The sequence below is a fragment of the Micropterus salmoides genome, unplaced genomic scaffold (genome assembly GCF_014851395.1).
Source record: "Micropterus salmoides isolate LMB-PRFRI ecotype aquatic unplaced genomic scaffold, ASM1485139v1 Ms_hic_scaffold_15, whole genome shotgun sequence".
NCBI lineage: Eukaryota > Metazoa > Chordata > Actinopteri > Centrarchiformes > Centrarchidae > Micropterus > Micropterus salmoides.
This window is the reverse complement of record NW_024040596.1, coordinates 25,596,973-25,613,161: the sequence shown is the minus strand read 5'-3', so window position 1 is coordinate 25,613,161 and position 16,189 is coordinate 25,596,973. Positions and strand designations below refer to the sequence as shown.

At 38.8% G+C, this 16,189-nt stretch overlaps 1 protein-coding gene across 2 annotated transcripts in view; it reads right to left on the bottom strand.

Annotated features, from left to right (window-relative positions):
* The window catches only part of cntnap5a (contactin associated protein family member 5a), a 77,165-nt gene that overhangs the window by 26,627 nt on the left and 34,349 nt on the right, over positions 1-16,189 (bottom strand). For both annotated transcript variants that reach the window (XM_038721288.1, XM_038721289.1), the window contains exons 9-12: positions 8,077-8,220; positions 7,810-7,969; positions 4,893-4,999; positions 2,987-3,106 (exon numbers count right to left, since the gene is read on the bottom strand). In XM_038721288.1, the coding sequence (XP_038577216.1) occupies positions 2,987-3,106; positions 4,893-4,999; positions 7,810-7,969; positions 8,077-8,220 (531 nt within the window). The remainder of the gene's footprint in view (positions 1-2,986; positions 3,107-4,892; positions 5,000-7,809; positions 7,970-8,076; positions 8,221-16,189) is intronic.

The window sequence follows — 16,189 nt, the reverse complement described above, 5'->3', positions numbered from 1 at the left end:
GAGTACCTTGGTTACTTAATATTGTAAATAAAACGCCAAACTATACTGATAAATCTGTCTCCTTGCTTCCTTCAACCTGGAATGATTTTATTATTGTCACTAACCTCCTCCTCCCCTGCACTGCAAAAATTGTAATCAAATAGGCAAATTAAAGACTAAATGCAAACTATGCATACGTGCTTTCGGATAATATAACATAAAATATCGCACAATACTTTAATAATAATGTTGAATTGAAATAAATCACATTGTATTACAGTAGGTGTTTTGATTGATCATGTTGCTATACAAAGGCTATTGTCAATGATTGTGTTGTTGGATGAATCATCTAACACAAATCTTTGCAGTTTTGCACCATTGAAAATCCAATGAATGCACTTGTTCCCAAGCAACAATATGACGACCTTCTCTAACCCCAATCTGTGAACACCTAAAACATCAAACATCCTGAACCTTACCAGATACAAATGTATCACAGCAGAAGAACTTTTTTTTTTGCTATCAGTCTGCATTTATTGCTTATAGTATGAGACAGTTGACTTTAAATTTCTAACCCCTGCTGATTGTGAATTGACTGATTTTATATTATTGTCCTCACAAAGGGAGTCACTGGGGTTGTACAATAAAATCAGATGAGCAACTCATCCTATTTCCATCCCAACTCAATTTTCATTATACAGATTTTATGTTTACTCTGCCTTAGAGAAAATCCCTCTCCACTTTGTGATTATTCACATCAGGTTGTCAGGCTTAGAGTTATTTACATTTCTAATAGATTCCTTAATTGAGGTCAAGTTGAGGCACATCTGCTGCCGAACAATTCAGATTTGCGAGGGGGAGTGAAACTACATAATGCCCAAACCAGACAGCAAGTGGTGGTAGCGCTCCCCTCTGTAACATCACCGGTACATTAACCTTGCAAAGGACAAAGTAGCTGAGAAAGTTGTGACAGCTCAGTGATGAATACTGTCTCTACAGTGTCAAAACTTAACTGAATATGTTTTGTCCTATATGTCACGAAGACCGTGGATCAGGTTGTGTCCCTCTCCCTGTCTGTCAAATGTCACATCTCAGGTGACAAGTCAGGTGATACAGAGCACATTGTGTTCTTGCCATCAAAAGATCACATTGATATAGTAGGTCTAATGGGGCGACAAAATGTGAGGTCCAGGTTTTCAAATTCAAAAGACCATTGCTTCTACACTATCTACATAAAACTTGTTATACAAATCCAACTGTCAAATTATACTAATTGTATAATGTAAATAATTTAAGGTCCAATGGGAATCGTCATCTCTAAAACTCAATGAAATTTAGTATGGATATTTGTGCTGCCCAGAGCATGTTTTGTTATGATTTTATCGACTCCTTACCCTTAACATCAACCGTGTGGCACATTTCTGTGATCTCATCACTGAAATTTCATTTGTGGTCTCATTTGTATGGAGGAAAATCCAAATCTAACAGCAGATTGCTGTGGAATTCATTGTGAAATGTATTGTGCATTTATTGTACGGTATGTACAAATGTATTTGCATTTTGCACACTTTTACAGCACCACCCTCAGTTCAAAATGTCAGTCTTGCACACAAAATATCTCATAATTTAATGGCAGACGGCCGTGAAATTTACTGAGCAGATTAGTGCTCCCATGGGGATTAACCCTTTTGACTTTAATGACCCCATGCTTTAATAAAAACTGGGTCCACTAGTGGGGCGTCAGACTTGTAAGCTTGTTAAATTGTAATTTTTTCATGACTCTTTTGAATTTGAGAAGCCATAACTTCTACATGGCTGACTTCAGTAAAACCTAAAAAAAAAGAAAAGCACAAGATGTACTGAACTGAACCAAAGGGTGCTTGCATTGTTTGGGGCACTAAGGTAGCTTGTTTTCCATTTTAATTAAAGTTTAAGACAAGATAAGGCAGGATGCAGTTTAAACATAATGATCTGTCACACATTAGCTGTAAGGTTGTTTTCTCTTATATTAAAAAAAAAATGTTTAGGACTGTTTAAGGACTATTTAAGTTTGCTTCACTTAGCCAACCAAAGGAAAAAATGATATACTGTTGCATTTTAGTTCTCCTCTGGATCATGTTCACTCTGGCTTTTTACAAACAAACCAAGGGGCATAAACATGACATGTATCTAGCTGATTGGACAATTGTGGTCATTGTTATCCTGCACCATCAGCTCATTATCAGAACAGGATGAAAAAGAGGCAAATAAAAAATATTGTTTTAATAATAACTTTCCTAATCAACTGCAATCACTGTTCACAGAGTAGGACAGAAGTTCATGGGAACTGCTTTTGACTGTCTGATTAATCAGGGAAAATCCCCACACTCACTTGCTGACACCGTGGTTATCAAAGGATTTAGATAAATATATACCTCCTCACTTAAGCAGATCGATTATAGGATCGCTTCCTCAACATGTCACAGTCATAAGATAGATTTAATAGTTGTTTAACTTTTATAATCACGCTCAAATCCCTTTTCTACTATTAAAAATACTGTGGTTGGTTTGCTTTCACACCACAAACGAACCGCAACAGCCTCCGCTTGTAAGTGGATTGAGACCCTGCTTTTCAAGAGGTCTCGGCCCGATTGTTTGGTCCATACCAGGGTTCAATTGACAGCATTTCCACCTGCCAAAATGAACTTCACTAAATGGGCAAATACACCATGGTTTGTTTTAACTGAACCAAACAAGTTTGTTGTGAAATCACCTTGAGACACTGAGATGTTTAATTGTAACCACATGGATATTTACAATATTGATTTCCCACAGATATGTTCTTAACTCTCGTGGAACTGCCAAATGGCTGTAATGATTTCTTACTGGATGTGAAACTGTCAGATAGCCGTTGTGGCATAGATCGATGCAGTGCATCTTTAAGTGAGTGGACTCAGAGCTTTCTGCCAGTTCTCAGCGGAACTCAAAAAGTGCAAAGGTGACAACATGCGAACTACAATGATCTCACCTGTCATGTTGCAGTATACCTGTGTGGGCCCTAGGGGACCACTCCCATCTGGATCAATGGAGTAGAAGCCTGAGGAGCTGCCAATCAGCTTGTAGGCCTCACAAGACGACTCATAGATGGCTGGAAGAAGTGGATAGGGGACAGAAATCAAAACTGTGCTAATGTTTTCATACTTTAAAAGAAGTGATGTATTGGCTGTTGGTGACATGTTTCTGTTCTATCCAGAGCAGTATGGCACAGCAACCACTCCTTTTTTTGGATACTACAGTTATAGAGGATATATGATTACTGAAAGGCCTGATCAGAATTGATTTACTATATAATTTTATTGTGTATTCACTTTCCAGCTAAAGCTGTGTATCTCTTTAAAATGTCGAGGATTCGAACATGATTTATGAACCAAATGTAATTTTCTCATTGCTTAATAGACATGTAATCCTTCACATTAAAGTATCTGAAATCAATCACCAAACCGACTGTTCACTGAGCCCCACCCCCGTATTGTTGCTATGTCACTTTCTGTTCTTTCACAGTCCTTTACAGTTTTAATGGCGCCAGATAGTTAGACATGTAAATAAAGAAGCAGCCTTGATGTCGTTATGCAGTATGGAGCTAGTTAGTATCAGTATCATGGGGAAAAATACAAGATTATTGTTATATACTTGTATTTCATTATAACATAACCCCGATTGCCTGCTACATACTTAGACAAGAAAGACAGAGTTTAGACTTCTGCTTTATTGTTATATTTTATTTTATTAAAATAAGTTTCAATTTTCACGGACAAACCTTGTTAAAAGGCTTTTAGGATAAAGCCTAACCAGTGTGTTAGGGGAATGTAATGCTATTTTGGATAATAAATGTAAAGTTGCCTAAATTAAATAAAGAGAAGGACGGAGCCACTAACTAGAGGGTGACCTGGGAGTGGATCTTTACTCCTGTCCCATTCGCACAAAAATTATTTGATAGAAAAATCTGAAAATGGCATTTATTCATATTAAAGCTGCATAATTACATATAAAAACTATAAATCTATGATTTCCATCCCGTTCACTCCATTGACTTTTTTTCCCAGTCTCGTCCCAGTTCTGTGATGAATAGTGGAATTGACTTTCCCGCAGGAACACCCAGGAATCCTGTGACCCACAGGATTCCAGAAAAAAAAGTCAGCCTCATGGGAAAATACTACCCATTGGATGTTCTATTTTTACTGCACTTTGATTATTTTTTATTTTATGTTGCCCCACAAATCCTACTTAGCTTTGGAAGAAATGCTGTGTTAGCAAGGTAGGTTAAATCAAGGGCAACTGGACTTGGTTGAAAACACTGGAAGATGTTTCGCCTCTCATCCAAGAGGCTTCTTCAGTTCTGAACTGATAAAGCCTCTTGGAAATTAAAAATATTTAGAATTCAGCAGATGCTCTTATCTGTCGTGTTCCCTCTGACATGCAAAGAAATGCGGTTGCCTGCATATAAACAAGAAATCAGTATTCTGGGGCAGGGGAATTTCACGCATAGTTTCCAACAGTCATCTCCACAGCAAATATCAAGGCGATGTTGCAGGATGTCAAGAAATGACACCAGTAAGGAAAAACTCTACATGTAGAGTCAGTCTAAAGTAAGCAAGTCTAAAGCTATTTCAAGAAAAAGTAAATATCAGATTATCAAAAAATTTTAAGCTAGAATAGCAGCAATGATTGTAAGGTCATGTCAAGTTGAAGGAGCACGAGTTTTTGCTTTGCCTCTAAGTTGCAAAGTGAAGAAAGCTACGAGCAAGACAGGTAAAGATGTGTGTGCCAAATCAAATGACACAGCTCAGTAGACCTAGAATATATGGGAAGGTGCAGAGGGTGTAATAGCAGGTTCGAGACTAGGTGGAGAAATGAAAGCGAGATGAACTGCTCACAGTTGTGACAGGTTGCTCCAGAGTATCCGGTTCCCGAACAGTCGCAGGAGAAGGAACTCCAAGTCTGAGAGCAGCGGCCTCCATGTTCACACAGGTTAGGAAGGCATCTGGAAAAAAGTACTTTTTTTAACGCAGCCGTTTTACTGTCAGGACATTATTTTCATTACTGATTAATCTGGTCGTTACTTTCTTGATAACTCAATTAGGAGTCTAGTTGTCTATAAAATGTCAGAAAACAATAAACAATATATGTACATGCTTGTTCTGTCTAACCAGCAGTTGAAAATGTGAAGGTATTTCATTTATAATGGTATAAAACAAAAATAGAGAGGCAAATAGGCCCATTTAAAAAGCTAAAACAAGATAATTGAATTTCAAAATAGTTGTTAATAGTTGCAAATTAAGTCAATCAACTAATCCAATCGTCACATCAGCTTTAGTTTATAATACACTTTTATCTTCAAGGTTTGTCAAATTTCCAGCATGTCGATACTTTCAGTACAAATTAAGCTAGGAGAAGCACAAAACAAGAACAATTTCTTGACAAAACAAAACATCATACAAACCTCTCAGGCATTTGTATTAGGCACTAATAGAGATACTTCTTTTGTTAGTGTTTACAAACCTGATCTTTTATTTATCAGGTAAGCAAGACCCCTGCTCACTGTTCTCTTTATTCTTTTGTATGCAATTATGAACACACGCTTTGGAACTCACCCAAAAGGCAAATGTGCTGTTTATTCATGTTTCATTAAAAATCCCAAACAACTGTGAAATGATGGTGTCTCATACTGTGCCCTTGTCTGAATTTGAAAGAGCTGACACGCCACGGAGTTTCTCTAAAAATATAAGCATTACTGTCACCTTCAGACTAGAATGCCTGTTAATGGGATTTTGACACAATGAGCGCTTCATAGAAATTTCAAACCACACTCTTCTGATTAATAGTCCCTTCCTCAAGCCTCCTTCAGTTTCACATAATTGCCAGCCTTTCGAGCATGCATCTATAATTTCATACACTTTCATCTCCCACCTATTAACTGCAGCGGAGCGGGCCGGCCGCAACATGGATAAGGTTGCAGCCATTGGTTTAATTACCATCAAGCTATTTTCTGTTGTGTTCATTGGTGCCCTTACAGGTCATGGAATTACAGTAGCCAGCACATCTAAGTACACACTGACCATATACTGAGTCACACGATTTAATTAGAAACAAGAAAAGGAGAATAATTCAGATAAAAGTTAATTTTCTCATATTCAGGGTTCATTAAAAAGGCCACAGTAAGTTAAATCACATCAATGTAATCAACATTTGCAAAGCTGAATAGAGAAGTCGCACATGTCATGTCCTCACGACAGCCCAGGATGTTGCAAAGACATCAACTACATATCACAAAGAAAAAGAAGTTTGGATAATGTCACCAACTCACAAATTCCATTTTAGCTGTGCATGACTTTCTTGTTGTATATACACTGCATAATGCATGTAGATGGGTTGTTTCCTTTGTAGGACAGGAAATACATTATGCAGTGATAAATATTTTTCAAAGAAAATACATTAAAATGTATGTAACATTTCGCATTTAGATGTCATAACTACTTTGCCTCAATAGTAACAGTAGTTTTTCACAACTCCATAATCACTGTTGTTTATATTAACAAGTGAAATGACTGTTATGAATGCTTTGTGAAAATTATCAATCGTTTCTGCAGCTCTCTAGAGTTTTTTAACCTCTTTCTTTATTCATGTGGTTTAATGACTAGCTGGTGAAGGAAGTAGAACATTTAGCAGCTGGAACTAGATATTTCCCCCAGGAGTTGGTGAAGACCAAACCAGAGCTAAAACGTGAGGGAATAATGGACTTAATGATCATGATGTTCTGCGTCCGCTTGATGTGTAAATAGGCAGTTAGCAAATTTGCTACATCAAACTTTTAAGATCACAGTGACAGTGATTAACAGTTTGCTAACACCTTGACCATAACATTTTTATATGAAATAATATTGAGGACCTGTGTTTGTCATCTTGTTTTGGAGTTCTTCTGCCCTCTACTGGCCAAAAAGTGATCAGTGTAGCTTTAAGAATTTTTCTTGTTTCGAAGTGTGTTTTTGTAACCTTCACAAAGATTTTACCAAGAGCTATTTATAACAGAAGTTCTATTTTCCCCGATTGTCACACCACCTTTGCACTAATCCATCAAAGTATTAAATTTATATTTTATATTTTTTTAACCCAAAATATTTACACATGCAAAAGACGAACGCATCTCAACTTGGGAAAGAAAACATTTCATTCCATTATTCTGTCATTTCCTACAGTGCATCACTTCGGTCACTGACATAACACACTGGCAGCGCTGTTGTGTTTGCACATCCTCTGACGGGGAACAACATAGACTAGAAGCAGGTAATATGAAATCTGACAAAGAAGAGACTCTCCTCAAGGCATATACAAGGTAAAAACTGCATTTTGCATGTTTGTCTCGTTCCTATAAATGTTCAGAGCCACATGCAGTCATTCATGGAGCTCGTAGGTCTGCCAATCCTGTTCACAGGGCCCACTGCTGCGAAGGGTAATGAGGGATAGGGACAGGGAGGGATGCCACACAGGACAGTAGGGAGCAGCTTGTTAGCATAGTCCTCAGCTATAGAAGGTGTTGCCGAGTTTCTGTTACAATTTAATTGGATGATCCTGTCAGCGTTTGTCTCTATAGGACAAGATGTCAGTGACTTTCAGGCAGCTCTGCACACACAACACACTGCAACCACAAAATAACGTGTGCATGGATATCTTTCTGCTGCCTACTTGGATAATGTTTTACACATTTTCACTGTTGAATGTCAAAGTTTTCTGTGAGATCTCTGTAAGAACTGTCCTCTAATTAAAGCTGTAACTGAGAAATTCAAACTACTTTACCTGTCTCTTATATTGCAGGTGTCAAACTGAAGCTCATTAGAATTTCCCAGCAATCCTTGCTGTACATGATTGAGATTCATCGGCTGGCTGTTGATGAATATGAGCCGCATACAACCCTGGAAGGCTGGGGTCAGGTACTGACAGTCCATAGTGGGACAGCCTGGATGGAAATAACACATGATGGAGCATTTCAAGACATATTCTGCAGTGTGTGTTCAAGAGAAAGAATGAAGGCATCTTAATATTGGATTGGAAGAATATACTAACCTCCAAAGTAAAAGCTGCCTCTTGATTCCAGTTGTTCCCACAGTTCAATTGTGGAGGATGGCTCACCGTCCACAGCCAAAGTGATCTGTAAATTCCTTGTGTTGAGACTCACAGAGTGCCACAGACCGTCGTTGACTTTGTGACCTAGAGAAGAGCATTTCACATTAAGCTTCGCTGAAATGGCAAACAGTGGTCTGCAAGCAGAAGGAGGTATTTGAGCCCATTTTCCTGTAGACCTGGAAGCTGTGAAAAATTCAGGTTCATCTGAGTGTGAACCAGTCAGTTTTCTCAGCAGACACCAGTACCTTTGTTTTCAGCACAACAATGGCTACAGAAGAAGATGACAGTTTAATATTAATTTTACCTTTGCTTGGGAAAATAGACTTCTGATACACTTCTACTTTTGTAAATATTTGCCAATATTGCAGACAAATTCCCAAACTTCCTCTCGGCAGACTTCCTTCACACAGATGTTTTCGCTTCACTGACACAAGACACAGTCACAGAGCTTCAAGCCTCCTCCATCACTCTGAGCCTCAAAACAAAAATCTCTCCCTCCTACGCTCTGTTACTTGTCAACAAAATTCTTACGGCATATTTTATCATTTAGATGAATTTGTGAGTAGGAATGACGGTAAAGTCAGCTTCTCCGTGTAATTATTGTTACCAAATACTGTATGTACATTACCACCAGTGGGGCAAAGCAACTAGGCCTAAGTACAACTCTAAGTTCTGTGTACTTCTTTATGTCCCATGTACACTTTATTTCTCTTTTTGTAATAAAGATTTAAGGAGGAAAAAAAATTCTGATTATTCTGACACCATATGAATGCACCTCTCACCCCTCCCTCCTGTTCCAAGTGTGCAGCAGAAGCCCTTTGTCGCCTCTTGTGCTAAATAATACATGTAGGAATCCATTTGTCCAAATCTCTCTTCTTTTATTAATTCTAATAAACCAGACAACTACTACTACTACTACTACTACTACTACAAATGTTACTAATGTTACTTGTTGTACGGTATTGTAATGTAATGAAAGGTCTTTATACACAACTAAAAAAAGTTATGGATATTATATTGCATTTCTATCAGTAGATCCTCCTAAATATTACACATTGAACCTTTAGGTTGTGATGTCAGAAATGTCTGTGAAGGTTCTCAGTTATCCAGGTCATAGTTATCCAATGAAGGTTGAGGTCAAGGGCAACTGGACTTGGTTGAAGATACTAGAAGACATTTCGTCCCTCCTCCAAGAGACTTCTTCAGTTCTGACTGACTGGTAGGGAAACTCAGCTCTGGGATCGTTAGCTAGGATCGTTGAGAAGCCGTCGTTGAACAGAGGAGGGGGTCTGCGCCACCACTTATCCCCCACATACAATTCTGTCCTTTCATCACTTCCCAGGAAACTGAACAAGCATTTCCTCTTGCCCTCAGGTAAAGATGCCAACAATGGTCATTCAGACTTGGCCACAGGTGGCTCTAATGACCATGACGACTGTCTTTACCACAGCCAGGAGCACTAACGAACCAGCAGTATCGACGATCCTAGCTAACGATCCCAGAGGTTAAATAGCTGAGTTTCCCTACCAGTCAGTCAGAACTGAAGAAGACTCTTGGAGGAGGGACCAAACGTCTTCTAGCATCTTCAACCAAGTCCAGTTGCCCTTGATCTCAACCTTCGTTTGATAATGTCAGAAATGTGCTCATTAAATACGTTCTCACTCCCCGACTCGTCACATACGGATGCATGGTCAAGACCCATTGGCGTCAGTTTGTAACGCACAAACCTAACCGTAACCATGTCGTTTTTTTGCCTAAACATAACCAAATTGCGATGTTTCACAACTTTAATAAAGTGCCGTTTCAAAATGGCCTTGTTATGAAATACTAGCGTAAGAGTGTAACCGGGCATTGCATATTATTACTAACTTTACCAGACGCTGCATATTTGTTGTTGCTAAGCGATGCTAACTTGAGCTCTGAACTTCTAAAAATGACTCAAAAAGGGTACCCGGGGTGTTAACAAGTGACGCCAAAGGGCCTTGACCAAGCGTCAATATGTGACGAGTCGGGAGTGAGAATGTGTTTGCAGCGTTACTGCTTAAGTTCTTGTGGATAAACACTATGGACTAATGATGAAAATTGATAATAGAGTTTCATCAATACCACAGGGTAAAAACTGTCCATGAGCACTTAGCTCCACTTTTTGGCAAGCCGTTTCCCATCAAGCATTTTGCTTTTGCAGCTCATGAAGATTCATTCTATTCTAGCTCACCCGTCTTTGTCCAGCGACATATCCATATCCATGCTTCAAGCAAGTCAAGCATCAAGTGCAAGTTGGACAAAATCACTAACCATCATGCAATGCATTCAGCAATGATCGAAATACGCAGGTCTGTGTCAGTCTGGCTCATCTGCGTTATTTTTTCCCCCCACCAGCTTTGTGTCTATTTTTCCATTTGCTTAACCCAAAAATGTTTTACCTGGAAATAAAATTCTAAAAAGATGAGTAACAAGACATCTCAGCTTGAGACTGACAGTGACAGCTCATCTCACAGAGCTGTAGCTTTCAAGAGGCCCTAACGCCACAATGGCAGCTGTGAATGGAAATTACTGAGCCACACCTCCATTTTGGCTGTGTCGGTCCCAGACTAAATTAGCATCCAGATTGAGCTGTGCTGTGTCTTGGGAGCTCAGAGGGGACAAGATGGTCATGCAGAGTGCACACTGGGAGTTATTTTAGTTAGTCTAAAATCAGATCCTTCCAGGCTCTTGGAAAAAACTTAAGAATTTCACTCACAATCCAATGATGCCTGTCGCTTACAGAAAAACCTTTTATCCCAAGACTGTGAGTGCCATGGGTGTTTTTTCTCCACTCCATTGACTGTTTCATGGAATAAGCAGTGTAGCCACGGGGGACTGCTGGCGAGCATCAGTGGGGGGTTTCCCTTGCCCCCTTTCAGCTTATATATATATATATAATGCCCTTGCTGTCCTGCTGCTGGCCAAGCTTGGAGTGTCAAAGTACTAAGACACAAATCTAATGTTTTTGTATCACATCAGTGATCTGCATGACTGTTATTCAACTGTTAAGACAAATAAAACATTTGCCTATTCTTCCTCTGTCTGAGACGACCCACTGCTGCCTCCAGGAAATGCACAGCTTCATGTGACAGTTTCATGTCATTACTGCACCAGGATGCTGTGGCAGCTGCCTCAAGTCCTTGACAACCCCAACTGGCAATAGATGCAGAGTGAGGTGAATGAGGTGAATGAAACCAAAGCTTTGCTTGTGTGAAAATCAAGCCTGTAGTGTTGGCGCAGATCATTTCTGGGCTGAACTGAAGAAGATACAGATCAATATTCTTTCCACATTAATGCTGTTGAGCACTTAGCTAAAGTACAGCACTTTATTAAACAGGTCCAATTGCATTTATCCTTAAGCTATTCTACTGTCTACTTGTCAAACTGAAAAAGAAACAGTTTTAAAGAATGACGTTTCTAATAAAACTGAAAGCAGAAGAAGAACAGGAGGTTAAATTTAGAAAAAAGTTTATGATTTGCAGCAACTTTGGTGAGCCCTGCAGCTCAGCTTAATGATTGCACTGACACATCCTCGCTGCGTATTGCTGTGAGGTATGTGATACTGTTATAACTTCGGAGGAAAGTGGGGAGAAATGTGAGAATATTATATGTGTGTATAAACTTGACTTAAATACATTTGACTTCCAACTTCCCTCTCTGGTTGTTAAAGCAACTACAAGGATTTATTAACTGTTCATGAAACAGTCTCAATTTATTAGTGATGCCTTTATGTAACCTGCATAAGCAAACAAGACCATAAGCGAGAAGAATGGCTATTTATATTGTCTAAATGACCGGAATTCATTTTATTTTTGACGTTATACTTTATGATTATGGCTGATACTGGGGCAGGATCAGCAAAGAGACAAAAACATTGAACAGATCATGGTCTGTGATTCAAAAGATGGAGAGAATTGCAGGAATTTAAAGGGTTCAAAGCCGATCCTGAATTGGCCCTCTTCCTCCTAGACAGGTATGTGATATGTCTATTTTATATGGAGGTATAGTTATTACAGAGATATAACATTACAAGGGAATATTGATAACTGTTGATAACTTTCTCAACAAAATAACTATTACTGATCAACCAAATCTGTTAGTATAGGCTTACATGTCACATAGGTGTCTGAACAGTACTGGAACAAAGTTCACTTTGTTTCACAATTATTATTTTACAGTTATTAATCTCACATATAAATACATTACCTCGTTGTTGCATCCTGCAAAACAGCTTTTCACTCGCTTCCAAAACAAAAGCACATGCCAGCCAGATCTAGATCTTTACGAGGCGGAGGAAATACTACCGCTTTTATCCACAGAGGCTGCCAGAATCAACACAAAATTATTGCTCCTTTTAGTTGCTTTAACACTGCTGGCAATGCATACAGAAATGCATGAATTTTCACTACCGGTGCAGCAATTTCACGTTACTAATAATTTTGAGTATTTTGCAGTTGAGAATAATATCACATAAATGGCAGCAACATGTTACTTTTGTCTTAAAATAACCCCTGACCTGCACAACATACTCAGGTTTACAGACCCAGCCAATCTTTACGCACCACAGGAACAATAAAGATTTATGAGCGGTGAGTCCGGTTTTCTCTGCTTGGATCTCACTGTTTGGTTATGATTCAGAACATTTATCATAGAGAAGATCTCCTGCAGCTCCCAGTATCATGCGCCCTTTTCACACAGAACTAATATTACTTTGGGATCCGAATGAAACTAAGGAATTTACACCCCCATGTCTGTGTTTGATACAGCAAATCTGCGTTTTACACACATTTACAGACTAGATCCCAGGGATTATCTCTCAGTACGTTTAAAATGTTACCGGTCTCTGTGCAGAGTAGCCAGATGAGCCCCCTGAATTTGTAAGCAAGATCCTATCAGAGCTCTGGCTCAATAATAATTTCAGCTGTGACCTCCAAAAATCCCTCTAAGGAAGAAGTAAAGCTAGGAATCCTAATAAGTGGGTCAATAAATAGATAGATTCGCCAAATTACTGAGAAAAAATCTATTCATATCAAACTAATACCAGATTACCTCTTTATTCTGCTAAATTAAATTGCAGTGAAACTTTTACTTACACATTGTTATTGTAAAAAACAAGTCGACTCCAGGTCATACTCCTCATGTGCTGCAGCTCTAGGGCTGATAGTCCCTAGTGCAGATAGGTAATTTAATGCTGCTTGAGGTAAATTATATAAAAGGGAATATTGTTCCTTAGCTGTGGTTGTCTTCTTCATCTATATTTCCCTGCAGCCCACCATCTGCTGAATGTCTAGCTTCCCCAAACAATCATGGTTATCTGTATTATCTTTGCTAAGCAATCTAATACAGAGGATTGAATGATATTTTTCTCCAAGTAATTCCAAGAAAATAAACTTTTTTGAGTTTACTGAGGACAAAGGTGATAAAAGTAAGTCGGATGAAATTACTTGCACAACCTCTGTCTTTCTCTCTACTTTGTCTCAGTAGTGTGAAGCACACAAACAAGAGGCCAGGTGGAGTTGGTGCAGTCCATATTGCAAACAGGGCATTTAGGGGTCAGCATGCACATGTGGATGTGTGTGTCAAAGCAAGATAAAAAATATGCCCCAGTGTACTCATCTCTAAGGTCAAATTACATCACAGCCCAAATGTATTTGAGTTCTGTTTCCATGGCTAGATTTTTACTCTTTCTTTCCTTAAGGTTTTTAATTTATGCAGAAAAAAAAGTCAGTGGTTCTGGTAAAGGTACCCCATGGAGTGTTGTTGTAAACAAACAACTGAACACATTTCCTTTCTCCCTAAAAGATTTACAAAGCCGATTTAAGTAATTCAGAATTGTTTAGATCAAGATTTTCTTCTACCCTGCCTCTGCTAGTGCACTGCAGCATATCTTGGAGTGTTACTGCCACCTGTAGATCAGTGGAATAGTGAGACGCCACTGTGTATCATTTCAACCAAACGAGCCTGCATGTGCATTCAGTTTCAAAGGTCTAGAAAATCAAAGGCTGTTCTGATGACTAAAATCATCTATCCAGTAGCAAAACAGATGGCAAAGCCAGGTTTGGTGCATGAAAGTCCCCACAAAGGTAGCAAAAGTAGTTGTTGTGTGTAAAGTTCTCCACAGCGCCGTTAATTATGTCATTGCCGTCGGACAATCAGTTGGTGGACCGTTTTTTCAGCGCAATGCATGATAGTATACAGGGTTTGGCTGGTGACCATCGGTTGTACACTACTTTTCAAAATGCAGACTGCAGAGCTGCAGTCTCTATTCATTCAACTTACACTGTACATTTCCAGCTAAATTGAGGCTTTTGAAAACCCTTTTCTCTCTCTCTCTCTCTGCCTGTCATTCACCAGTCTTGTGTGACTTTGGTGTGCATGCCTGTGCTGCCAACATCTGCATGCAAGTCGCGGTTCCTCGCGGGTCTATTTCAAGTAGCCGGCTATGTAAAAACGATAAAATATTCTTTGTGTGGTTCATCAACGGTGATAAATTACGAAAGTCCCGCGAGGTGCGGACAACTTGGGCGCAACACCAGTGAAGCCGGGGCTCGGTCTCTTCAGCAAGTGTTCCTCTCCAGCCACCACACACACACACACACACACACAAACGCACATACACACGCGCGCGCACTGACGACCCAGGGTTAGGGTTACAAGTTTGGATTTATTTACGCACTTTTAAAAACATTTATTGAAAGTTTTATTCTGTTTACAAGTTCAGCATTAAACGTTGGAATATATATTGTAATAGGCTGTATATGAACTTGTAGTTCTATGTAAATCATACCCCCATATCGCCAAAATGGCATGATCCTTGTTTCGCTGCGAAGCTTCGAGTGTGAGATTGACAGTCTAATCAGGCTACACCCATCCTAGCATGGAATCTTCGACTACTGGAGGTCAGCCCTGTTGTGCCTTTATGTGTCAGTATTTCAGTGTAATTTTTTATAAACCCTATTGTCAGTATGCAGTACAGTGAAGATCAGTGAAGAGGACCCAGACAGGTATTAAAAAACAGCTCAACTTCAGTCCACCAATCAGTACAGAGGACCAAGTCCTTTTATCTGTTAGCAGCTAATTAACATCACCAAAGTAACCAGCTCTACCACACAGATAAGACAGTAAAATCCCTCTGAAAATTTCCATCAAAGAAGTCTCAAAAAAGCTTCAAAAAAGCCTAAACTGTAGGTCATATCGGCGACATGAAGTCACTACAAATGGCATTTGAGCCAGAGTCGCTTGTGACTCTTCAATGGATTCAATAAGCCCATGTGAGGAACCAGAACAAGATTTACTACATTTCTGGTGTAAAATTATGCATGAAGAGTTAAAAATTGTAGTCAAGCCAGCGAATTAAAGACAATTTTTTTAAGATCACTTTCCAAGGCTTCTCCACTCTATCGATGTCACACACTCTAACTCACGCAATATACACCCATTATAAACTCACAGAAGAGCTAAAAAAAGCACAAAAATAAAACAGCAATATTTTACTATAAAACAAACAACTTTAGTAGTTGAACTTCTTATGGCCAATTTAAGTTTAAATTTAGTCTGTAGCTGAAAGTATGCCAAACTAGTGACATTTCAAAGTGGAGTCGGTATTAGGATGATTTGGACCTTCGCTCCATTTTCTTGCATGGGAAAAAAATTCCTGGAAAATCTTGAATATTTAGTAGTATAGAGTAGTTCAAACACCAAATTGGCTTGTTTCATCCTACTACATAAAGTAAACTCTTAAATATTTTAAATGTAATTTTGAGGATAAACACTGTTTTCTGTTTAATGCCTTATATGTATTTTAATGTATTGTGTGGTTTAAAGGTGAACTGATCTGTGGAGATTATCAAATCTACTAAAAGTACGACATGCACAAAATGTCTGATAATCATAATTATTTATTCACAATAAACATTTTTTTAAACAAAAAAAACAGAAGGTTAAAAACTCAAGTCAGGGATGGTCCTCACAAACACAGAATTTAATACATGTTTTCATGTGTGCTTTTTGTATATGGATGTGTGGCCTA